Source organism: Apus apus, chromosome 2 (assembly GCF_020740795.1).
Source record: "Apus apus isolate bApuApu2 chromosome 2, bApuApu2.pri.cur, whole genome shotgun sequence".
Taxonomy (NCBI): Eukaryota; Metazoa; Chordata; class Aves; order Apodiformes; family Apodidae; genus Apus; species Apus apus.
In genome coordinates, this window is record NC_067283.1 from 143,505,716 (window position 1) to 143,532,588 (window position 26,873).

The following is a 26,873-nucleotide window of genomic DNA, read 5'->3' on the forward strand; positions in this document are numbered from 1 at the left end:
ACACACTATAAGAATTTACCTCAACTATGTGGTAGTATAATATATAATACAGTGGCAAACTTGCACAGCATAATGACACATTGTACTGTTCTGACAATAACCCAAAATTTCTGAAATTCAGATCCCAGATTCACTGTTTTGGCTCTGGAAAGATTAATCACATTCAGTTGATTGATACAAATGTAGTTCTGTTTTAGTATTCAATGACTATTATTTTTAAAAGGAAATTAAAACTGTAGGAAAGGTATTAAAATTCTGCCTATCAGAAGGATATTAGAGTTGAATCAAATGCTCATTAAAGAAAACTATAAAATTGTAAGAGTAGGTAAGCATCTTGGCTCTAATTTAAAAAAATATTTAATTTTAAGTCCAGTCTCAAGTTTTATTATCATCGGTCACAATTCAGCAAACAGATTAACCACATGTTTCATCTTTGAAATTAATCACATGCATAAATACTTTACTGAATAACAAATGATGTGAAATTACATGTAATATTGCGCACATTTTAAATGGAAGGAATGTATTTTATCATATGACTTCAAGCACCTCAGAGGTGCAACACAAATGTCAATAAAATTACACAGACATTGAATTTTTAGGGGGCGTTTACGTGTTTAAGTACATTCCTTAAACAGAACCTAAAAGTTTTGTGAAATTTGGACTTAAGTATACTATAGTGTGACAATTCTGTGGTGGATGCTTCAGTTTTTTGGCTCTAATTTCAGTGACATAAATTTCAGTTACTGCTCCCTTTCCTTAAAAAATATTAATAAGATTTTTAATCCTTGATGCAATTGCCTGGACATCAGGGTCTAGAAAATGAAACAGAATACTTTTCACTACAGAAGAGTCAAGCCCTAAATTGCGTGTATGTTTTTGGGTGTGCTGTACATACTGGAAGGATCACATTTTTTTTCTTCCTTAAAGCCAAGAATGTTTCTCATTGCTGAAAACCATATTGTTCTGTAGAAGTTCTCTGATGTGCACATGTGGAAAAGGGAGAGTTCTCAGTACTTGCATCCCCTCTCCTAAAAACCCCAAAAAGTTTTTTCTTCTTTTTTCAGAACTTGGTTTGTTTGTTTTGAGTATATGCATAGAAGAGTTTAACATGGGAATGTTTCATGGTCTTTAGATAGTTTTGTCCAGTTTTGATCAACGAATGAAGTACTTTTTTGACAAGTCTCAACACCAATGTTTACTAGATTAATTATCTCTGTGTATCACTTGCCAAAATTACAAGTAGTTTGAATGTGGCCTGGAGTCTTAGGACTGATGAGAGATTTTTTCTCTGAGTACATGCTTCAGAAAATTTTGCTCTGCCATCAACACATGCATCAATCTTTGTTGAAACAACAAAATACTTTTAGGTTCAGTTTCTCCTTGATTTTAAAGGGCTTTTAGGTCTCTCATCTTGCTGGCTCAGGTGATAGATTCACGCAATCGACATGGGCCAGAGAGAGTCCAAGATATGACATTGGACTGTGGGGATGTTGCTTCCAACAGCATCAGTTCAGAGCACAGGTTTAGTGCAGGAAACACCTTGATTTTCTTACCATGTCAACTCCATGTGAAAGGTAGTTCCCATTCATGCTTTTGAAGCTCCCCAAGATAAAATTTTACTGACAAGTTAAAATATTGTGACCCTTTACTTGGGCATCTCTCTCCACTATTGTGATACTAGTTTTTGAGGCTCTGGTTAAAATTTTGTAATCTGCTGAAGAGTTTCAGAAATAGCTGCTTATGGGGAAGCCTTGTGCTGTATTAAAACAAGCAGTGCTTAATTCAGTTGTTGGAAATGTTTGCTTTGGCACACCCAAAACTACCTGGAGGGATTTTGACAACTTCTCTACTGCTGATGGGTTGCCTGGTTGGGTTTCTTCCATGTTTCATGGCAGTTTGGGATCCTCTGCTATTTGTGGGATGTACTCCTACTTCCTTTCTGAAACAGCTACCATCATGGCCTTGTCCCCAGACTAGATGCAGATGGGTCAAATGTTTTATTCCTTCTTGCTCAATCCGTGCTTCCTGATTTCCTCAATTAAATTTCCTTCTTCCCAGGGAAGATTTTTATCTCCTCAAAGAATGTAACAATCAACCTTCATTAATGTGCATAACTTTGAATAATCATATTAATATCAAGAATAAATGCAATAAGAGGAGTTATTTTGTCTGTACAGTAAAATTGTTTGAGTACTAACCATCTATATAGTACCAGGGATTTGTGGAGCTGAAGTGGTTCATAGGTTTAATATAAAACTGTGTTATCCATAGGCACATTCTCCTGTTTCTATTACTCATGTGTAGCAAATAGATCTGTTAAAAGGGTTGTTAATTTAATTATTTTATTTTACCATATAGCATCAGAAATATTTAAAAATGCAGGCTTTGCAGCAATCCTAGTGGAAAGTCCTGTCAGAAGTGATGTAAGATACAAAAAGCTTTTGGCCCTAGTCACTAAGCTTGATTATTTTTGTTTTTCTGACCGTCCAGGTAATGGTGCCTGGGAGGCAAAACACTCTTCTGCTTCAGCCTCTGCTGTCTGATACAGAATACAAAGTTACCATCACTCCCATCTATGCTGATGGGGAAGGAGTCAGTGTTTCAGCTCCTGGCAAAACTTGTACGTACAAACTTTCTGCTTGTCTTTGGCCAGGATATGCATGAAGAAAGGCTTACTCTCTTGGCCTTTTTCCTTGGCTGCAGTAGTGTATTTTAGCATACACGTGGGATTATTTTGCATGAATTATATGACTCGAGCTTTCTACTAATCTCAGTTCATTGATTTATAAACTGTGAGTTGCTTCTAATTGACAAATTATATTTTAGATTCAAATAGTCTGAGTTTGCAGAAACTTTTTGAGTAATAAAGGAGTAATAGCCTACCAAGGACAAGCTAACTAATGCAGAAAATAAACAATGTCTGCTGGGACAGTATCAAACCAACCATTGTACTGTTAAATTTTCTATTGTGTGAGATCATTACTTTATAAAGGTCATTAGAAATGCTGATGAACTTTTTATAAAAGTGATTGCATTATCTCTAGAGCTTTGACCAAGTACCAAAAGATTACTCAGCTGTAGCTTAAGTTCTGTCTTTACTGTATATCGGTAACAAATCATCTCATTGTGCACTGTTAGTCATGACAATATAATTTTATTGAATTATTCTCCTAATTTACATCATTTCTGCTTAAATTGAAGTGCTATTTGTGTAGACACTGAAATGACTAGTAAGTCATTCCTTTGATTCCATTTGAAAGCATGAAGTGTTCACAAGAGCATGATTTACACATTAAAAATTTTACTGCACAAGGATTGAAAGAAACTATAAATAAAAGATAATTATCTCTAAATTGTCTTAGGGACAAAGTTGGGAATTAATATGAAAATTCGTTGTTTGTTGAGCAAAGTTAATAATTAATCCTTGGTATAAGTTGGCATAACCTTCTTAAATATATCAACATGAATCCATTGGTGAAGTGCCAAGGATGAATCTGATTGAAGGCTTTCATCCTGGCACTTTTACCTGTAAATCTGAGAGTACTGTGTATTGCACTGTTTTCATGTACATGCCTTGATTTTTATGCATATGCTTGTGTGAGATAAAGTTTTAAAAGTTCAGTTTGGTTTCCTTCTAGTACCCCTCTCTGCTCCTAGAAATTTACGTGTGTCAGACGAATGGTACAACAGACTGCGCATCAGTTGGGATCCCCCGCCATCACCCACCATGGGTTACAGAATTGTCTACAAACCAGTCAACGGTGAGTTTTTCAACTGATTTTTGTTTGCTCATTCGTTTTTGACTGTACAAGGTCTTGGCATCATCACTAGCTGAATTTTGTACTTACATCTAACTGTTGTAGGTACAGCCTTGAAAGTGCTATTAATTTAGGTGTCTCAGGTTTTGAATACGCAAGTTTCATAGTCACAGAGTGATGCAGATTGGAAGTTATCTTTGGAGTTCATCTGGTCCAACTCTCTGATCAAAACGGCCAACTTGGAACAGGTTTTGCTGGACCTTGTGCATTTGGGTTTGTAGTATCTCTAAGGATGGAGATTACAAAAGCTCTGTAAGCATCTGCTCCAGTTTTTGACTGCCCTCATCATGAAACTGTCTATCCTAATAGCTAATAAAAATTTCCCATGTTGCAAATTTTGCCTGTTTCTCTTACCATCTTTCTGTTTGCTTCAGAAGAAATTCTGTCTCCATCTTCTCTACTCCCTCCCATTTAGGTAGGTGTAGGCACCAGTAAGATTACCCATAGAGTTACCATCTTAAGGCTGATTGAATCCACTCTTTCAGTCATGTTACATAATTTTACATTGACTCTTTATTTCACAGACTGTGTTCTCCTATTACACGTATTTCCCCTCACAATACAAACAAAGCTTTATTTTCCATGACTTTTACTCCCACTCTGCACCTCCCAAATACTTGGCATTTTATTCATTGCCCTTTTCCCACCTGTACATTTCAGTTAGAGCACCCAAACTCCTTCAGATTTCTTTAGAAAATCATGGTCCTTTATTGGATCAAAACCCAAATGTGTGACTATAAAGGGACTAGAATACTGTCTAAAGACAATGCTTGTTATCTCAAGAGAGGTGACAAAGGAGCTGTTTGCAGTTTTGATTTGGGAAAGTTTTAGTCTTTTCTATTTTCATTATAATTTTTGCACAGTGTTAAATGATGCTGTTGTATAAGAACCCCTTAGGGACTGCACTGCTAGCTGGCATCTGCTGTCCCCCCTGTTGGTCCTGGCACACCATCAAACTGAGGAGATCTTTGGCTGCCTATTTAGGGCAGTAGTAAGTCACTGAGGCAGAACAAAAGGGTCTTAACAGATGCCAGTGTCTAGACCTGCCCTAATGAATCCACTGCTGAATTTCCCAAGTGTGTTGTGGCTTCTGTCCATGCAAGGACTGGGCAGAGTGTCTCTAGTTTTGTGTATGTTAAAAAAAAGGCAAGAAAAGTAGCAGTGCAAGTGTGCAAGTGATAATGCAATGGATGAGCAAATGACTATCAAAAAATTATTCTCTAAATGTAAATTATTTCATTTTTTGCAGTTCCTGGTCCTGCGTTGGAGACCTTTGTAGGGGATGATATTAATACCATTCTTATTCTAAACCTCTTCAGTGGGACAGAATACAGTGTTAAAGTATTTGCTTCATACTCAACAGGCTTCAGTGATGCCCTAACAGGCGTAGCCAAAACCTGTAAGAATGATTTCATGCTGTTCAGATCTCTACAGGCTGTTTTTCTCTACAACTGTGGCTTTGTGCAGCTCTCGGAATAAATTCTTACATGGAAGACTTTCTCAGTTGTGTGCAAATTGTTTTCCCGAAATGAAAGGCTTTTTTACTCAGACTATATCACGTTTTAAAATAGTCTTCTGGTTGCTAGAAAGACAGAGGTCATAAAGTAGATGCTATTATTTATTAGCCAAACATATTTGCTGAGTAGTAGATATAAATTTAATTTAATGGAAAGACTATTTAGCCTTTTTTTTTTTTTTCAAGATTCATATATAATCTGATTTAGCCTTTATATATCTAAAGCTCAATTTTAAATCAGATTTTGACACAGGTATTGCTGTTATTATGATATTTTTATATTTATTTGTAGTAAATTAATTTTTAAGTGTTCATTATTTAGTCTTAACTAAATTGACTGATGTTCTGAACTTTTGGTCTAAAGATTCACTTTTTTTTTTCCCCTCCCATTTTGGGTTTTTTTGACATCATTCTTTTAAAGCAGCTTTTGACATAATTTGTTAAAAATTAATTGGCACAAGTGTTTCACTATAATTCATAAAAAAATATCATTTTTTCTTGTATGTCTTATTAGAGGAGTAAATCTAACTTTTTGGTATTTAATTTTCAGTGTACCTGGGTGTGACAAATTTGGATTCCTACCAAGTCCGCATGACGAGCCTCTGTGCTCAGTGGCAGCTTCACAGACATGCTACTGCATACAGGGTGGTTATAGAGTCACTCGTGGGTAAGTTACTGAATCACCTGGTACGCAGCTACAGCCTGACCCACAGAGTTGAGTTGCTTAAGTTAAAAAACTGTGTGCAGTCCGTTGCGGTCTGAGTTCAACCCGGGCTAGAAAACTCAAGTTGAATCACGGATCGCTCCTTCTCCTCCATGAGAGGAGGAACAGCCCCAAATTGGCTGGTTTTACCTTCACAGTGGGTCCGTCCCTGGCTTGGGCCCGGCTGGCTACACCGGGTGTGTCTCTAGAGCACAAAACTCTGCCCAGATGTGCGTGCACCAGCACAAACACAGAGATTGTGTTTAAAATACCACTTGACTGTGACAGTTTTCAAAGAGTGTGTGGGGAGAAACTGGATATGCAAATGTGCCTGGTCGGTAAAGAGAAAGAAAGACTATTATAGCTGGGGATAGAGAGAGCAAGAGCCCAACGCCTTTCCCGTACAGGGTCGACGAGGTGCGTGTGTGTGTCCCATGACTTTTGCCCGGGGAAGAGAAGGCAGGAAAAGAAAGATTTCTTGGTTAGTGAGTCTTACAGTTCCCGGCTCAGAATTGCTGACAGGGGGAACGGCGACGGCTGCTCGGGAGCGCGGCTGCTCCTGCCAGGGCTTTGGGGTTGCTGCGCCGGCTTGGAGCCCAGGGGATGGCAGGGACACGGCTGGAGCTGTGGCTGGAGCTCGGGAGCGCGGCTGCAGCGGCTGCTTTAGGAGCGCTTGATGACGGAGGCTTTGGGGAGCGAGCAGTGATCCCAGCTTTTTTAGTGTGCTCCAGCTCCCTTCTTCTGCTTCTTCGGCTCCGTTTGTGTAGCTCCTCGACACACAGGCTCCACGAGAGAAAGCAGGGACAAGCTCCTTTTCCCAGCCACTGAAGGCTCCCTTTTATCTGGTCTCCTATTCCTCTTTCTTCTGTCTTCTATTACTTCTCTCCTCTGCTCCAGCAGCAGCGGACAATAGGCGGCAACGACCCATAACGGCCTTTAACGACCGGTCTCTTGCCCGCTCAGCTCCCAGCCCCAAGGTGGGTTCCTGCAAGGGCTGGTCCTGGCTGCAAACACAGCAAGGTGGGGCTGCCTGTCCCTGTCCTGCACTGTGTGAGCCCCGCCCGCAGCCCCTCCCGCAGTGTTGCTGCCGTTTCTCCTTCCTTTTTTTTTTTTTTCTTCTCCTTCTTTTAGTCTTTTTGAGTCTCTCTATCGCAGTCAGTTTGGTTGAGAGACATATCTTTTGTGGAGGCTGGTTCTCCACACAGTCAGATGTGTAGACTGGCTCCTGAGACTCTGGAAATGGTGGACAGAAGCGAGTTGTGTACACATGGAAAGTTTCAGGAGTAGAAGTAGCATTCCTGTCCTTTTGTATCCACCAGATGTTGATAAACTGTCCTTTCTATGGGAGGAAGTATTATCTATCCATAGAAGATAAGTGATGACCTGAGTATTTAAGTGGAGTAAGGGACAGAAGATGGATGAAAGATGAACTGAATGCATCTAACGCTGTACATAAACCATCAGTGATAGCTCTGTAGGATTAGGATGGGGATGAGTAGAGTGCAGAAGAGTAGGAAAAGCTCTAATTGAATCCAGACCGTGCTCACAGAGCCAGAACAGCATCCAGCTTTGTCTGTTCTCATTCCATTGATTGTTAATTATAGCCTGTAGTAATGTTTCTCATCTGGATAAACATGAGATATTTTTATGTTGCATCACATGATGTCTTGATGTTTTTAGCACTGACTGTGTAGAAGATGCATTAGAGCCTCTTCCATCTCACTGATTCTCAGGTGTAGCCAGAAGAGGTTATTGTCCCGAAGGGGACTGGGTGGCAGATGAGATGTTTATGCACTGATAGGGAGCTATTGCTTATGACACCCTTAAAAGGCACAAACATGGATTGTTACAAACTGAATGGGGTAACAGATGAGACATATGTGCACTGACTGAGACCTATTGCATATGATGCCTTAGGAAGCACAAGCAGAGATTGCCCTGAATGAGGTGAAACAGCAGGCGAGATGTATATGCACTGATTGAGGTTAATTGCATATGATGCTGGAGTCTTAACCCTTTAGGAGGCACAAGCCCAGTCAAGGTGTAAGGAATTGAGTGATTGGAACAAAAGCTGAGGTTAGAAAGCAAAATAAATCTTAACAACAAAACGTACTGTTAGTAGTTAAACAACCAGGGTTAACCATTAAAATGTTGACAACTAACTTATTACTAAGTTTTATACTATGGCTGGACCATAACTATTGACTTTAAAGGATCCTATAGTCTTGAAACTTAAAACTTAACCATGAAAATTGCTTAATGTGAATTTTACTAATAAAGACAAAAAAGGAGTTAATATCTCTCACCCTCACCTGGCTGCAGCTGGGTGTCCCTGGATTGGTCTTAAATGTCAAGAACTAATCTCTCTGGCAGATGTCCCCGCTGGAGAGGAGAAGGTCCAGCACCCTCCTGAGAAAGTGTATGGGAAGTCTCCTGATTAAAGATAGGACCTGGCTTTTATACAATAAAGTGGATTGACTGCTGCCATTTTATTATTACTATTTAGCCCTATCTCCAAAGTCTCTCATTGGAGAACAAAAGGAAAACAGTGGAAAAACCACAAAGGCCCTTTTTTTCACCAAGCAGACTTTTTTTTTTTTTTTTAATCTGTTAGTTCTTACTTTATATCCGTTGCAGGCCTAATTGTGGCTGGGCTGAGCTCCATGTTCTTCAGCACTGGAGAGCAGCTGGTGGTGTGAACATCAACTTAGCCCCTGTTTGTACCTTTCAAAGTTGTTGCCAGGAAAGATCTTGCTAGGTCTTTCCTTTCTCATGGGAATCTTTCCACTCCAGGCCTGGGCCTGCAAAACTGAGAGACACAAAGCAGTTGAATGTTAGAGGGAAATCGAGGCAGGCATATCGGGAGATGGAGTGTCCTGCTACAGCTATGGACCAAGTCACTGTTTGTGCAAACTGTCCCTCTTATCCCCAGCAGACATCAGTGATCTTTTGTACGGCAACATATTAAAAGCTTGGATAACTTGAGAGAAGTGCAGTTAATAACATTTCATGGAATCTCTCAAAGGTATAATGAAAAATAATACTAATTTGGTTGCAAAAAAATCATGACTTTTCTGTGGAATGGTAAATGTATGGTGATGCAGTTTATTTGAAGGCCTGAAACATAGACAAGCTGTTCAGAAAGCAGAGATCTTGGCTGGCACAAGACAGCACAGATTTACTGCTTATCTGGGAGCTAGCCAACACTCTGCTTTCATCATATAGAACTGCCAAAATTGTTCTAACTGAACCAAAAGAGCCTAAATGTGAACAGAATTAGCTGAAGTGTTAACAATTGTTTCTTCCTAACATCATGATGAGTTTTGATTGTCAGATGGGGTGTGTGTCTCATTCAAGCAGTGATCAATTATTTTTATACTAACATGACACCTCCTGATAAGCATCAGCTGTTTTTTCCTTGGTAGTGAATGGCTGTTCAGCATTTTTTTTATATACTCTATAAAAGGTGAAAACAGTTCCTTGTATTTCACTTCTTTCTGCTACAGATAAGGAATTGTACTGAAAGTGTTGTTATTATTAAAGTATTCCTTATGCTATTTGCAGCACCCAGGCTTTTTTCATTGTCAGCAGGTTTTTCGATTGAGAATTCAGAAGAATTAATTTCAGAACCCTGTAAATACTCCTTAACCAAATGGTAAAGTGATTACTAATGGAAGCTGGAATACAGTATCTAGTTAAGTCTCTCTTGCAATTACTAAGCCCTTTAGGCTCTGAGAACCAGAGGCATAGACAAAGGATGCTGTAGAATTACATAATGTAACAATTCCTCATTACACTCTGTTAATTTAGGACCACATCCAAAGCCCACTGATGACAGTGCTAGAGATTTTTGTTAACTTTGGTGCATGGGGTGAAATTCATCTCTTTTCCTGCAGGCATCTGACACATTCCTCAGTTCCTACTTGAAATGAAGGATGAAACATTACAGAGACCTCTGCACAGAGGTTAATTTCCAGAAATAAGGCAGCATGTAGTTTACTGGTTTATGTCAATACTGCTGTCATGTCCCCTTCTTATTTCAGATTTTAATTATATTGTTCCATCTAACACTAAATAAATGTTTTAATGGTTTATTTTATAATTCCAGACGGGAAAAAGCAAGAGGTAAATCTTGGTGGAGGGACACCTAGACATTGTTTCTTTGAGCTGATGCCTGGAACTCAATATAAAATCAGTGTTCACACACAGCTTCAGGAGATAGAGGGCCCTGCTGTAAGCATCATGGAGACAACATGTGAGTAAAATAGATCAGAGTTCAGCCTGCAGCAGCAAAGCTTGGTTGCTTCTCATATTTTGCTCTTTGCCCACAGATGTGCTATTCCTACCCAGTTCCCTTTAGCTGAGTTTTTAATTTTTAAACTACAATGTGACTCCTTCACAGAGTTGCAGGATTCTGACACCACAAGGAGGTTTAGCTTTCTTGATAAGAAGTCCCACTGTGGGATGTTCTGAAAATCTGTGACTGTGAAAAAGAAAAAAAAAATAATCAGAGAAGGTTTTGTATCATGCAGCTCTCCGATTGCTTAGCTAGTTCATTAGAGATAATGAATTTTAAATGTGAACATGAGTAGAAAATGTTGTGTTTAATATAGCTAAAATACATTGGGCTTTTATGCATTTTAAAATATTATTTCCTTTTATTGTCCAGTACCGTTTCCAACTCAAGCTCCAACAACACCTTCAACACCACCTCCACCACCTACAATCCCTCCTGCAAAAGAAGGTAAGTGTGACATGTATGGGTTATAATAATTTTAAGTGTTGATGCCATGTTTTTCTGCTTCTGATACTATTTTAGACCTGTGGGTATCAGATTTCAAAATACATTTGCTACAGTGACACTATTAAGGCAGCTGGCTTAAATGAGCCAAAAATCTGACATAATTATTGCATTGTTGAAATTTGCAGAAAGAAAGGTTAATGTGTGTGAGGTTTTCTTTTCCATAACTCCCACCCCATACGTATTTTGCAACTGAAGCAGACATCCTAGAGCAATGAAACCATATGATTTAAAAAAAAACTGTGTATCTACTTTAGGTAATGAGAAAGGTGTTGGCCACGTTCAGTCTCTTTTCTCGTTAAATGTAGACTTTCTCCTATGGATCATTTGACCATGCAGTGTTTTGTTCAGAGTCTCATAAATATTTCTGTGATGGGAGCATTATTATTGGAGACTGAAGGTCAGATCTGTCAGCTTGAAGTCAGTGGACCAAATTGATGTACAATAATTGAGAATTTAATCCTGAAGTAGAGAAAAAAACAAAACAGCACCACCTAAAACTTGTGTGTGTTAGAAATGCATAGCAGCAGATGGGTTTCTTGGTTTCGTTGGGGTTTTTTTGACGCAAGGAATAGTCAATAGAAAATGAGAAGTGCAAGTGTGTATCTTCCTGTCCCATTCTCTGGAGTTTTCTTAAGACCAAGTATGTTTGAATACATAACTACTTTCAGACTGTTTCTTTCTGATCTCTGGACTCTGTAGAGTGTTGAAGGTTCCCAGTTCCCATGAAAGAGGGAGCAACTTCTGTGAGCTGTGCAGCCCATTTTGCATAAGAACATGCTGGAATAAGATGAGATGGGGAAACCTGAGTTGCTCCTAAGTAGTGCAGTTAAAGGGATGAGCATCAGGTACTACAGACCTTGGGGACTGGTTTCCCACTGGGAATCTTCACAATCTAGAGTCTCTCATCTTGTTTACTGTATCGTGCTTGAAGTCCGGGATTGTCTAGGGTTCATGTGTGACTTCACTTAACAACTTAAATAAAGGTAAAAACAGTTTGCCAGGTTTTAAAGAACCTTGCTATGGTCTTGAAGTGTATTCTACAATAAGATCTGTCAGTGAAGACTATTCACCCCTTGCAGAGCTCAGCTGGTTCTACACCTGCACTGAAATCAATGCCAGCAGGTCTGTTAAAGCATTATTAACTGACATTAGACAAGGACTTTTCATGACAGTTGCATTTTCTTAAGTGATTGATTAGATTTCGTGACGACTGAGGCATTGCTCTAATTCTAAAATACTTGCTTTTCTTTCTCAGTGTGCAAAGCAGCCAAAGCTGACCTAGCATTCCTGGTGGATGGGTCATGGAGTATTGGAGATGACAATTTCAATAAAATAATTAGCTTTCTCTATAGCACTGTTGGAGCTTTGGATAAGATTGGTCCTGATGGAACTCAGGTAATAACCATGTAGAGAGAATGAAGGTGCATGGACTTGACAGGGTATTTTAGACTAGCATCTGTGCTAGTGGAATGAATCAGAAAATTAATTAACATAATTTCAAGGTCCTTTAGAAAATATAAACTGCTTTAGGACAGTATTTTTTTTCAGTGTCTTCTTTTGTATGCACCATATGGTGAAATTAATGATAAGAATTTTGCTTGCATGAGGATTAAGTATAATTTCAGCCTCCTCTAGGTCATTCTAATGAGACTTACATTGTGTCAATATTTTTTGTATTGATACTCATTGTGGTGTTTATTTCTAAATAAGCTAAAAATTGCAATGATAAGGAAAATTAAAGGTTCATTTATTTATAATCACGCTCTACAGAATCTACAGTGCTTAAAATAAAATACAGGGTTTACAATGATTGTTTTATTTATTTTTTTAGAGAGGTGCTCGAATCTGTTCCAGGAAAGATTATTGGCAAATATATATTGCTGTTTTAGGTGTTACCTGTATAATATGCATTTAAATATAATATGCTGGGATAGCATTTAAAAATATTTTTAACTTGTCCAAACTCTGAAGTATGCTCAGTTTTTACTGTTTCTTTCTATGTGGCTATTTTCCCAGAATATAGTGCTTCAGAAACTTATGCACAAGCATAAGCTTAAGCATGTGAATAGCTCCTTTTAAATCAGGGACATCACTTACAAAATATGAAGTTCAATATAAGTTTTGTGAGTTGTAGAGGTTTAGTATTGAAATATAGGTCTTGGACTCCTGTAGACCATATTGGGAACATATTTCAGAATATGTTCTTGCATCTTTCTTTTGCTTGCTTCAGTATTGCTCCGTAAGTTACGTGCAGCTATTAATTTGTGGATATGGAATAGAGTCCCTGCAGTTATGTGTATGACTAACTGTACACGTGTGAGCAGCTGTAACTGCTCTCTGCTTTTGGGCTCGATTGAGAGTGCTTTTTCCAAAGTGGGTATTACTTTTCTCATCCTGTTTGCTGGAAAATGAAACCAGAAAGTGTTAGGTGGTTGCCAAGGCTGCAGAGAGTAAAATTAAGCTTCATTTAGTGAAAGCTTCTTAAAGAGAAAAACATTTCTGGCTTCAGTTTAAGGATGAAGCAAAGTTACAAGATAAATCCTTGTTTCAAATGTGCTGATTCATTACTTTTTGCTTGTACACTGGGTGGTGCTTTAGTAATAAACACATCTTCTGTGTGCACAGGTGGCAATAATTCAGTTCAGTGATGATCCCAGGACAGAATTTAAATTAAATGCATACAAAACAAAAGAGACTCTCCTTGAAGCTATTCAGCGAATAGCCTACAAAGGAGGAAATACAAAAACAGGTGAGAAAAGTCATGATTATGATGCAGATGTTCTTCTTGCTACTCTCTGTGTAGTGTTTCTTTCCCATTTGCTATGTAGTTTCATGTATCAGTGCAAAAACAGTGACAACATGGTCTCTCCACGCTGCAAGTGAAAGGTTGGGCTTTGAAGTTAGAAACTCTTTGTAATCTGCGGTTTACAGCTAACACCTCATACTGCTGAGTATTGACCTCTCTGACCCACAGTGATGTTGAAGGTCAGGGAGGAAGGGAGAGAGGCACCTAAGGCAGAAGTGAATGACTTTGGGGGTTGTGTGTGGAATGGGGAATCATATAAAATCAGCTTGGCAAGTGAAAAAGTGGGAGGAGAGAGAAGGTGGGAGGGATCTTGCAGAGCATGTAGAAAACAGTGGAACAGTGGACAGAGTGGAGGGTCAGTTTGGTTATAAGCCAGGACAATTAGGCCTCAGTGGTATGTTTAAGATGGGACTGGGGGAAGATGTCAGTTAACTGAATGTCGTTATATTTTAATTAATCCCTTAAGATAGCTCTCTGATGTCAAGAAAATAAAGATGAGTGCTGAAAAGGTTAAAATATGTTTTAGTTGGAAACCATGTTTTATGATTCTCAGACTGCACAGAAATTTCTTGCAGCTATTGCATTGCATCCAGTCTCAGTAGTATCAAAATAACACATTTTCCATTTAATCAAGAAAATGCTACAATGGCACTTTCAGTTGTCACCTGGACTGTGCCTTACAATCCAGCAGGGAAAGATTTTGTTATCTCTGACCTGCACAGAATATCCTTTCCCACACATGTCATATTCTTGAAGTTCAAGTTCTGGATTGAAGAGATGAATGGCTAAAGCCATCCAATTTTCAAAGGTTGGGGTAAAAAACAAACTTTCCTAAATATCTATTTTAATAACTACAGGATGCACTAATTTAAAGCCTGCTCAGGACTCAACAGATTTCTCATTTTATCCATGTCTTAATATGATATTAGAAGCCAACAGAAACTGGATTTATGTCAAAGTGAAAATGTGTTGTTATTTTTTTCTGTTTCAGGCAAAGCCATTAAACATGCAAAAGAAGCCTTGTTTACTGGAGAGGCAGGCATGAGAAGGGGCATTCCAAAGGTTTTGGTTGTCATTACTGATGGGCGTTCACAGGATGATGTGAACAAAGTCTCCAGAGAAATGCAATTAGATGGTAAAATGTGTAGTTTTAAGAACTATTCAGATTTTTTTTTCTCATTAATTATAACTATGTAAGAGTGGGCATGAGATAAGAGTAACTTTTACTCCAGGAAGATTTCCAAGTTTAAAGAAAACAGACAGCAAATGCTGAGAAATTCAGAATATCATTAGGATATGGTTTGATTCTGGATATTTTTTGTGTGTGTGATTCATGCTATGATTTTTCATGTTAGCAGCAATGCTGAACACATGTAGTGATCAATGGAATTGCTCCCATGATGAAGAATTTAGGGGGCACTATCCTGAGAATCTGGACTGTCATCTATGAAGTGTAGTCTTGTGGTTACTAGCAAATGGGACTGTTTTGTTTTCTATGCAAGAGGTCCTTTGATAGTTCTTTCATATGTTGTTTTATGGGTTCTGATCTGCTCTCATGTTACACTAGTTACCTTCAGGAATTTTTTTTTAAACCACCAATTTTAGAGCTTTAAGCAAACACAGTGTTGTGAATCTAAGCGTAAGAACTGGGTTAGCTGTAGAAATGTCTGATACTTGGGTTTGTATAAAAATCCAAGGGGCACAGTGTGACACATGGAACAAAACACAGGATGGAAGAAAAAAGCTATCATCTTTCTCATGTGAGGAGATCTAAGAAAAAAACACATTTGTGCTTTTTAATTTGCCTTTAGACTTTGGCAGCTATGAAGTTACCAGTGCATATTACTGATTCCTGAAACCCAATGCAGTCATTGGGCTTGGCTGCCTGCTTGGATTGCTGCTAGATGCCAAGTGCAGTGCCTTCATAAACAACATCATATCACAAGATAATAAAGCATGCAACACTTGCTTTAAGTAGAAATCAAGAAAACACAACGTTTTGAAATTAGAGTCTATGTCTAAGCTGAACAAAAATGTTCAACTCTCAGATTAAGTCTTGCAGTTGCCTGATTTCCTATTAGACTGGCAATGGCCTGCGAGGGGACACTGTATGGCAGGGGTTCAGCTGCTGACTGGGATGTGTCACCTTGGACAAATGACATATGCTGCCCCATTTGCTACTGGGTGTGCTGTATGCTTAGGCTGCAGATGGGCTGCAGCAGTGACTGACTGGGATCTGTGGTAGAGACTGGCATGAAGACGTGCTGATCTTGGGAAGATGGTGTTATAATCAATTAAGTCAAAGTTTTGTTGAGCTAAAGGCTCCGCAGAAGGTGGTGGATGCCCTTGGGCCTCATTCAAACTTAATGACAATATTGCTGAGTGGAATAAATTTGGGGCTGGACCATGCAAGAATAATATGTCCATTAAAAATATTCAGCCTCCTGTAGACAGTTTTTTTTTCTTGATCTGTTATGTACAAGAAAATGTTGAAGAACTTTCATCTAGTTTGCTGCTCTTCAAACTTATAGAATACAATTTTAATTTAATTTAAATCTTTGAAGTCAGGATCAACTTTCAAAATATTTTCGTGCAGAATATGCATAGAACAGACTGAACCAGTGCAGTTAAGTTGCTGATGAAATGATAATGCATTTATTTCAGTGTTCACTCATGAGGCAGCAGTGAAAACTGTAATAAATGGCACAGAACAAAATCTGTAAAAGACAAAATAATTTAATTGCAGTGTAACATTTCCTAAAATTTTAAACTTCTGAGAAATCTTATGTCTTCAGGAAAACACTTATGCATTAACTTTAATTAACTGGTAAGGATAAATAGCCAAAATCCCTCACAAAGGATGTATTACCTTTATAAGGGACTTACTATAAGGGCATGTAGCAATAGGAGAAGGGGTTAAGCAAGAAGAAGGTAGATTTGGGTTAGATATTAGGAGGAACTTCAGTGGTGAAACACTGTAACAGGTTGTCCAGGGAAGTTGTGGCTGCCCCCACCCTGGAAGTGTTTGAAGTGGGTTGGATGGGACTTGGAGCAACCTGCTCTAGCGGGAGGCATCCCTGCCCATGCAGAGGGGTTGGAACTAGATGATCTTTAAGGTCCCTTCCAACCCAAACCATTCTATGATTTTTAGCTCATTTGAGGTTACATGCATGAATTTTCTTGTGTTATAGGATAGTAATAAAATTTCCACCTTTGTATTTAATCAAGAAAGGAGCCAGAACACATAACAGTTCTGTTCATTTTGTATTTCCACTCTCTAAATGAATGACTCAAAAGACTGTTCCTTTTTTTTTGTTTTACAGGTTTCAGCTTTTTTGCTATTGGAGTAGCTGATGCTGACTATTCAGAGTTAGTTAATATTGGCAGCAAGCCCAGTGAAAGACATGTCTTCTTTGTGGATGACTTTGATGCCTTTGCAAAGATTGAAGATGAGCTGATCACTTTTGTTTGTGAAACTGCATCAGCAAGTTAGCCATTTTGACTTTTACTTTTTTCTAAAACAAGTGCTAAATACTGGGGGGTTTTTTGTAGCTATTAATTTTCCCTTAAGAGATATTCTTGATCTTTTAAACATAATTTACTGCAGATATTACAACTCTTATGTTATTTCCTTAAAAGATTAAGTAAATGAAGGTGTTTGGACTTCAAAATAATTAATGGTTGTTTGCTATAAATCCAGAATACATCCATTGTTTATCAAAAATTTATTTCAGATCTGAAACATTGTTAATGGCTTATAATTTAGTAATAAAAAGTTAATTATATTTTATTTTCTAGACTACTTTAGCCATCGGTAAGAGTTGCAAATCAAATTGCATGGTTAAGTTAGTAATGGAGAGCTAATAATTACTGTTTGTATGTAGGAGTTTGTATTTGTAGAATGTAGAAGAGTTGTAGTAGCATAAAGCACACCCATACTCATTGAAATCTGTGAAAATGCCACACTTCAAACTATGAAAATGAAGACCTTCTGGAACACCTAATGGTTAGAGGACAATAATTCACATGCGTTTAGGTGTGTGGCTTCAATATATTTCGTTAAATGGGCAGGAAGTAGGAGATGGAGAGCTGGTGTTCATAATTTGTGGTTGTATGGAGTCCTTAGGCGTAGGACTGTGAGTTGTCAGAGCTGGGGAACACAGATACAAAGCTTGTGTCCCATCACTTCTTTGGTTTGGACTCTATACTCTCCTTTTAATGACAGAGAAAACGATGAATGTTGACAACACTCAGCAGCATTTATTGGTCAGTCGTGCTTCTATTTCAGAAGTGAAGTCCTAATAGGAGTGTCCTGGTGTGCCATATTTGACACCCTGCACCTAGGCTTATTGATTTCCCAGGGCACGTTTCTTGGGAGAAATTAGTGTATTTTCTGCCCTGCCAAAAGAAAATATAACACAAATCTACATCTATTTACGATGGATGCACACATCTTAAAGAGCACATGCAATTCTGGTCTCTCTTGCTCATGAAAGCTATAGTGGAGTTTGAAAAGGCAGAGAATCCCAGCTAAAGTAATTGAGCTTGTGCTGGACTTAGGCTGGAGAATCTCACTAAATTGGATATTAGAAATAATTTCTTTACCAAAATAATGTTTGGACAGTGGAACAGGCTGCCCAGGGAGTTGGTCGAGTCACCATCCCTGGAAGTATTTAAAAGAAATATAGATATAGTGCTTAGTGACATGATTTAAGCACTGAAAAGGTAGATCAGGTTATGGTAGGGGGATTTAGGTTATGGTTGAACTTGATGATCTTTCAAGGTCCCTTCCAACCAGGGTGATTATATGATTCTATAACAGTGAACTAGGGAGCACTTGATTCAAACTCAGTATAAAACATACTTTTTTACTCAGCAAGTGTTGTCACGATAGCTTGTGAAGGCAGGATCATAGAAGGGTTAGACACGGAAAACATCTATGAAAGGAGATTATATGGAACACACATGGATGCACCATTTAGCATCCTTGCTACAGCCCTTGTGAATCCTGAGGAACATCAATTGAATGGAGTAGAAAGTGGGCAGGTTTGCATGCTCTTTCTGAACAGAATCTCCTTTTGCTGCTGTTGGTGATAGTGTACTGGGGCTGAGTGGATCATTGTTCTGACCCAGTGGGACATCTCTTGTATCCTTAAATGTATCTCTTCTTCTTTTTCAGCCTGCCCATTGGTAATTAAAGATGGCAGCAATTTTGCAGGTACAGTATTTTTGTGTTAATTTTTGTTCCTGATTGATGGAATCATTTTCATTACCTGATATTTACAAAATTCATAATGATTTTCCCTTCATGCTAGCAGCTGTTAAACAGATGGTGATACGAAACTGTCTGGTGCAACCAGATTTGTCTGGTTTTTATATGCTGTAATGTGGAATTAGTTTCCATTACTGAAATGTATATTTTCATGCCTTCCAGGATTTAAAATGATGGAAATGTTTGGTTTGGTCGAAAAGGAGTTTTCAGCTGTGGAAGGGGTTTCGATGGAACCTGGTACATTTAATGTTTACCCCTGTTACAGACTGCACAAGGATGCCCTGGTATCCCAGCCTACCAAGTATGTATTAACATATAAATACTCATAAAACACATGGAGATGATTGTCCAGTGCATGCAATTATTCATTTCAGGGTTCAGTATTTTCATGTCAGAAGAGCAGACATGCTAGTGGATGTCTACATATGATCATACTAGTGAATATATAATACTATTATTATAGTATATTGTATGATTACTAATGTAATAATTGTAATAATTTTAATATAAATATATGAACAAATATAAAAATATATAAATATATAAAATTATTTATAGTATGTTGTGCACCAATTGCAAATATTATATAAGAATATGATTATTAATATATACTATCATTATACTATTATTATACTATATTATTATACTAATGAATAGGAAGAGTGTTTGATGTCCTGAGTCCTCAGTAGGTTTCATTAAAAAATAAATAGCAGTTTGGGGTAGAAGGAGGTGAGCCCACTGCCTCTTTTGGGTTTCCCCTGTGAAACAGTTTCAGGCTTGTGCCAGTTTAGCACAAAGCACTTTTGTGCAGGGGTACATTTGGGCAGGTACCAGTATGGAGTACTTTGTGAAAGGTGCCTGTGGAAAGTGGGTTGAAGTCTCATAGAGAGAAGAATGTCTTTGAAGTCTGAGTCAGAGTGGGAACCTACTTTAGGTGTCCTCAGTCAGTTTCTACCTCTTTCTGTGTCAATTCATTGTTTACAAAGGAAGATTATCACCTTATGCTGAAATGAGTCTGCGTGAACACCATCTAGTACCTTCCTGGGAGGCAGAACATAGTTCATTCATGAGGACAGAAGGGAGAGCTGTGAAGGAGGTGATGAATAAACCTCTTACTGAGCTCTTACAGTCATTCCTCACAGAGGAAGTGATGGAAAATCCCTATTTCTTTTACAAACAGTCTGTATGTTGTGTTTAGGTCCTCTCAGTCTTGTTCCTCACTTTGTATTAAGTGGCACCAGTAAAAAGCAGTAGTTAAAAATGGGAAGATGGAGCAAAAAGTATTCTTCAGCTGAGATAAATAAGAAGGAAAACCAGTTGGAAATTACTTTTAAGATTTACATTAGATGTCATCGTAGTCTTTTTGTGTGATTATCCTGTTGTGTCCCAGTTGGCTAATACTCCTTGCACCTGTTTCACATTCTTCATAATAGTTGCCTCCCAGGCCTAGATGGACTGGATTTCCAGGGATTAGCATTTCTCACTTCTTTTTCCCTTTCTGATCTTTCTAATCCTATCTGCTGCTTTTATATGCTCTCCTCTAGCTGCCACCTCAGCCCAATCCTCCTTCGTTAGGCGTTCACTCCCTTTCATTGAGAGAATACATTTCTCTTACTGATCTACAGGTACGTCTGAATAATACCACTTACATTTTGTCATCTCATCTGTGCACTGAATATCATTAATGTTATTCTCCTTTTTGAGCTCTGTATATCCCCAAACCTGGTCTTTGCCCCACCCTGCTTATTGAATTTTCTTTCATTTGCGCTTTGTTCAGTGGAATTTGCTCTTACACCTGTTGAGTTCCCTCTCTTTTCTCTATGGGAAATGTTCAGTGTAACATACCATTTCATCATCTACAGATACTGTGCACAATACATTAATTATATAGCACATTTAATTCCTTTTCCAGCATGATTCATATCTATACATCTTACATGTGCCAGAAACACTTCAGAAGAAATGGATTGTATTGGGGGAAAAGAAATTTATTAAATAACTTACTCGGGCTCCTTTCAGATCCCTTTACTATGATTTTAAGGAATCAAGCTAATTAACATGTTCTAATGCAGTCAGCTGTTCCAGACACTTATCCAAATGTCCCACCTTGGGATTTGACAACAAGAGGTTAAAATAAATTTGAAGTACTAAATAACAAATTTTAGGAAATGGCATAAAATAACATACTTCTTTTATATCATAAAATTCCTCTCCCTTCTGCAAAAATTATAGGAGATGAGATTGTATTTTGTCTGTGTGATCTATTTTGACTTCACTTTCTTATATTTTGGCTTTGAAATGTGCAAGCTACATTCCCTATGATTTATAAAGCTTCCTGTTTCATTCTCTGTCATTCCTAATTTCTATCCATTAATGATGGTTTCATGACAAAGGACATGTTTTTTGAGATTAGTCTTTCAAGCAACTTCTGTTTGCATTGTCTTTTAAATGAGACAATAGCAAAGATCTTCCAAGTAAGTGGCTACTGCTTTTCAAAAGGTTTTAATATAATTCATTTCAGCTTTGCTTCAAACTGACCTCTGATTTGGTCTTCAAATAAAAAAAAAACAATTAATAATTAAGGAAATTCTGTAGATTTTAAGGGGAAAGATAACTTCTCATTGCTTCATAACTATTTGTTTGATAGTTACCAAGTTGAGTAGATTTTGCAAAGACTTATTCCTATTGCTTCTCAATCTTGATTTCCAAAGACATATACAAGGTAATAGAAAGCATGCTAACATCTAGTGAGTAAGTATCTGGATATAATGTTTCAGTTTAAAAAGCATTATTTCTCTTACAGGTATTTGCATCCTGAAGGTCTCCCTTCTGATTACACCATTACATTTCTGTTTCGTATACTCCCTGATACACCTCAAGAGCCGTTTGCTCTTTGGGAGATTTTAAATGAAGAATATGAACCACTGGTTGGAGTTATTTTAGACAGTATGTATTTTGTATTTTATTAGTGTGTTGTTTTTTTTCTTTAACTCTATAAATGGTTTATTGTGTGTCTAGATTTCTTATTGCCAAAGTTTTAATCTGCTGCCAGAACAACTACCTGATCTGGAAGGTGGTAGTCTTGAATGGATGTTTTTTAGATTTAATTTACTTGATTTTAATTTGGAGTTAGAATCAAATTTTAAGTACACTTCTCTAAACTGGAAGCAATAATTGTGAAATCCGAAGACCTGTTCCAGATATAAATCAAGGCAAGGGAGCTAGTAATTTACTTATAAAATTCCCACTGCTCTGAATCTGTTTCTAATAGTATCTATCTTACTATATGCCAGTGATGCTGACAGTACGGTATGTGTAGAGGCAGTGCAGTCTGGTGGATAGCAGACTTAGAGACATGAGCTCTTGATGACTTTTTTTCATTTCTACTCAACTTCCATAGCTATAAAACAGAGATTATAATTTAAAGGTTTCTGTATGTTCTGTTGAAAAGATTTAGAGCGATGGCGATTTGAAGTCGTACTTATCTTTCTATGTTTCCTAGAATTTTTTAGGCGTGTCTCCTTGAAATAGGTGGAAATTGGAAATTAGGCATTTAGCTAGCTTGAAGATCCATGTATGCCTTACTTGTCCAAGTCCCACAGAGATCTGGTGGGAGGGTAGGAACCAGTAAACATGGGTGAGGTAGACTCCCAGCTATTGGCCCATCCTTCCTACCAAACCAGGAAAGAGCATTCCTCTGAGATAACTTGATACTACTGGGTCAGTGTATCACTAATGAATGTGTTCTACTAATACTTGATTTGACATCCTTGGTCATCTTTGTTAAACAGAAAACTGACCCTTTCAAATAATGTATCTGAGCTTTTCTTCCTCTAACATGGAGCTGCTATTTTTATTCTCACACAGATGGTGGTAAAACTTTGACTTTCTTTAACTACGACTACAAAGGAGATTTTCAGACTGTGACTTTTGAAGGTCCTGAAATAAGGAAGATATTTTATGGGAGTTTTCATAAGGTTCGTAATGGTAATAGGAAAAAAACCCAACACTCTAAATAATGGTTTTGGAGTTTTTCATGCTTTGAAATGGTCTTCATGTGGTCATCTGCTGCCAAGAGAAATGCATATTTCATATTCAGTATGATCTACCAAACTGTCTTAAGTCTCTTTGCAATATTGAATTAACACTAAACCAATGGTAGTTTTTATTATGAAGGTGATGAGATCAAATTTCATTTCATGCTTTGTGCCTTTATTTTAGAGTTGATTAAAAATACTTGCCTGGAAAAGTAATTTAGAAATAAATTGGCTTTTCCTTTTAAGCTTTGGATTAGAATGTCACTCAAAATTAAAATAAGTCCAGCAAAAAAAATAAAATGAAAATCCCTATCCTCCTTTTGATCATAGTTGCTATTTTTAAACATATTATAAGGGCTGTGCCATGTTGAACTTCTCTTGGCTCTTAGACAACTCATTACATTCTTTCCAAAAACAGCTGAAGCAGTGCTGGGACTGTAGCACATAGTTGTTGTGGAAGGCACTTTTGTTGTTCGCTTTTATTCCTGATGTTTGTATCTTTCTTAAATAAAAAAAAAACAACAAACAAAAACAAACAAATAAACAAAAACAACATAGGAAAAAAAGAGACCATGGATTGAGGAATAGTAGTAACAGGGCTTAACTTCTCTGTGCTTCCTTTCTAATCAATGGAGCAAGAAAGGGAAGGCAGGTCAGAGCTGGGGTCCAGTTGTGTTTTGGAGGCACATATGAGCCTTTACCAAATTCTCCTCTTAAGCATGTTTTTGCATTTTGTGTGATGATCTTTGCTATTTATATGTTTGAAAGGTACAGGAGACCAAATTCACAGCAGCTTTTAATTTATTTAGTTCCAGCTGAGCCCAGAGCAAAGCAGCTACAGGACTCCTTCCTGGCTTTCTGTCACCTTGGGCTCTGATCTCCACCTAGGGTATTGGTATAGAGCAGATACCTCATTTCTCCCTACTCTTCATCTGGTTTCTCCCCCAAAAAATTGTTCCCTCCTTTGCTTAACTGAGAGTTTGCTTGTGATGGGACAGTTGTGAGTAGGACTGTCCTCTCTGCTAGGAATGTCTTTGCTGCATCAGCCATGGACAGCAGAGTGAGTCAAGGCAGAAGGAAGAAACTTTTGTTGCTCTGCTCTGCTTTTCATACTGTGTTTGATGTGATTGACTTTTTTCCGTGTAAAAACTTCACTGTGAAAGGTTTTGCTGGGGGGTTAATGTATGATTTACAGGCTAAATGTTACTGCTTATTTTTGTTTTTTCCAAGTTGCTATAGAAGGTGTATTGGTGAAATCCAGTGCTGCAAAGTAGGGTCATGCAAAGCCTAGAAGTTATTTCTTACCACATAAATCAAGGGTTCTTTGAGATCTGGGAGATACATGAATACTGTGTAGATATTTTGTTAGAGGTAAATAATTTTCTGACTGAATAAATTATGTAAGGTGTCAATTTGTATGCAGATGTTCCATAATCAGAAAAATAAGGTAAATTCATTGAACAGATTGGAATCCTAGAATACTTCAGGTTGGAAGGGACCTCTAGGGATCATCTAGATTATTTGCTATGGATTATCCTCTTTTCTTAGCAAACATGGAGTTAAGAGCTTATTTTAAAAAATGGTTCAGTTTTCCCAAGAAAGTAATATATCCTGTGTGCTCCTTTATATGTTAAGGCATCTTTTCTTTTACTTAGTTGCATGTTGTTATCAGCAAAACTACGGCCAAAATAATTATTGACTGCAAGCAAGTGGGTGAGAAGACCATTAATGCAGCAGGAAATATTAGTTCTGATGGCATAGAAGTGCTGGGGAGAATGGTCAGATCCAGAGGACCAAGAGACAACTCTGCACCAGTGAGTAGAACAAGATAAGTTCTTTAAACCATTTCAAATATCATAGAATCACAGAATGGATAGGGTTGGAAGGGACATTAAAGATCATCTAGTTCCAACCCCCTGCATGGCAGGGACACTTCCCACTAGATCAGGTTGCTCAAGGCCCCATCCAACCTGGCCTTGAAGACCTCCAGGGAGGGGACATCCACAACCTCCCTGTGCAACCTGTTCCAGCATCTCACCACCCTCACAGGAAAGAACTTTTTCCTAATGTCCAGTCTGAATCTCCCCTCTTTAAGCTTCAAACCATTTCCCCTTGTCCTCTCAGTATGTACCCATGTAAAAAGCCCTACCCCAGCTTTCTTGTAGGCCCCCTTCAGATGTTGGAAAGTTGCTATATATCCTAAAAATGAGTGTTTGGGATCTTTGCAGTTAGTTTTAAGTTGAAGCAGAGTGAACTCGTATTTGAAAGTGTAAAGTTTCAGCGTTTCAGAAATTCTGCCAAAGGTCACAATAGTTCTCAACTTGGGCAAAATCTATTTTTTATTATTTTAATAAACGAAATCACTAGATCATTGTTCAAGTGTTATTCTCTAACACATATGTGAACATAGTCCATACATTCAGGTATGACTTGTGTTCCAAACTTCATTACAGAGAGTAATACAATGTGTAACTCCTTTGCCTGGAATAATTTAAACTTTGTTTTGAGTGATAATTGCTCCCCATGTCTCTCACTCTTTGTTTGGCCCCAAGCTCGCTGTCTCTTCATTAAATAATTGAACTGGTTTGACTCAGGCAACCCCTAAAAGCCCCCATCTTAGTTTGTCTAGTTATTTTATATTATAAAATACTTTGAATGTGAAAGGTCCTCCCCAAGATTAAGTACTCTTTCATTAAGCAGTAGTTGATCATTCTGTTTGCATGGCAACCTATGGGAGTCTTTCCGTTTTGTTTCAGATGCCATTAAGAAGGTTTGTTTGGGTTTTTCAGGTAGATTTATTTGTTGAAAGAATTGACAATCTGGCCATGATCTTAGTCTTGTTTGCCATGCTAATTTGTGTGCTAATTTTCTAGAATGAGGGTAGCAGAGAACGTGAACCTTGAACTTGTGGCTCGATTTGAATAGGAATAAGGTTCTGAAAATGCATTTACTTGCTATTTTGTTCAATAAAAAAGAAGTCCTCAGAATATAACTCTATGTACAAAAAAGCGGCTTTAGGCCTCAGATTTATGGGTAATAATTATATGAAGCCTGTAAAGACAATTACACAGAGAAACCTTTGTAGTCAAATTCCCATAGAAACAGAAAAAAGCAAACTCAGGAAATCTTGAAACTTGAGAAGGCTTTGTAAAGATGTGGAAAGAAATGGTGTCTTTTGTTAGAACCCAGGAATCTATAAAAGATAAAATGGACTTCCCACTCACTGAAAAATTTGGTTTTGTTCAAATGAACTGTCAATCTGACGTAAGACTACAAATGTGTAGCTGAAGATGGAAATTCTTTACTCCACAGTACTGTTTAGCTGCCTTCAAGTATTACCACATATACCAAATCACAAGCAGGCCAAGCGACCACCCAAATACCATCCATTAAAGTTTCCATTCTGCCCATTTTTTCATATTAAGTAGATCTTGTGTGAATAGTCACATTTAAGGTGTTAATGAGTTGGTTTCCTCTACTGCAAAAATTAGAGGTCATCAAAGGAAACTAGTAGGAGGCAGAACAGAAGTTTTCACAACAGTAGATCAGTGCAGCTTCTTGCCATAGAGTTTTGTGGGTGCTAAATATATATATTGATTGTAGGGAAGCTTGGATGAGTGAATGAAAGAGAAATACTGGTTGTTAATAAGTCTAGGGCTGGAAATCTGTGATGTGAAAGTCATTGAAAGCTAGGAGACCTTAAGGTAGCAGTATGACTTACACCCTTGTGCTTCATTAGATATCACTTGTGCCACTGTTGGAAATAGAATACTGGGATTTAATCTGTTCCAGTATCTTCACAGTTTTAAGAGGCCCATGAAGGCATGGATACAACAAAAATGCCTTTTTGCACAAACATTTTCAAAAATGTTTTGATTTGATGTGAACATTTGGGTTTGTTGATAGCTCTGAAA

The 26,873-nt window shown here is 37.8% G+C and overlaps 1 protein-coding gene across 2 annotated transcripts in view; it reads left to right on the forward strand.

Annotated features, from left to right (window-relative positions):
* The window catches only part of COL14A1 (collagen type XIV alpha 1 chain), a 123,158-nt gene that overhangs the window by 59,439 nt on the left and 36,846 nt on the right, over nucleotides 1–26,873 (forward strand). For both annotated transcript variants that reach the window (XM_051610193.1, XM_051610194.1), the window contains exons 19-33: nucleotides 2,494–2,623; nucleotides 3,642–3,764; nucleotides 5,071–5,220; nucleotides 5,888–6,004; nucleotides 10,149–10,295; nucleotides 10,710–10,784; nucleotides 12,100–12,239; nucleotides 13,470–13,593; nucleotides 14,642–14,785; nucleotides 16,974–17,138; nucleotides 18,830–18,868; nucleotides 19,085–19,223; nucleotides 21,726–21,868; nucleotides 22,790–22,899; nucleotides 24,615–24,773. In XM_051610193.1, the coding sequence (XP_051466153.1) occupies nucleotides 2,494–2,623; nucleotides 3,642–3,764; nucleotides 5,071–5,220; nucleotides 5,888–6,004; nucleotides 10,149–10,295; nucleotides 10,710–10,784; nucleotides 12,100–12,239; nucleotides 13,470–13,593; nucleotides 14,642–14,785; nucleotides 16,974–17,138; nucleotides 18,830–18,868; nucleotides 19,085–19,223; nucleotides 21,726–21,868; nucleotides 22,790–22,899; nucleotides 24,615–24,773 (1,905 nt within the window). The remainder of the gene's footprint in view (nucleotides 1–2,493; nucleotides 2,624–3,641; nucleotides 3,765–5,070; nucleotides 5,221–5,887; nucleotides 6,005–10,148; nucleotides 10,296–10,709; nucleotides 10,785–12,099; nucleotides 12,240–13,469; nucleotides 13,594–14,641; nucleotides 14,786–16,973; nucleotides 17,139–18,829; nucleotides 18,869–19,084; nucleotides 19,224–21,725; nucleotides 21,869–22,789; nucleotides 22,900–24,614; nucleotides 24,774–26,873) is intronic.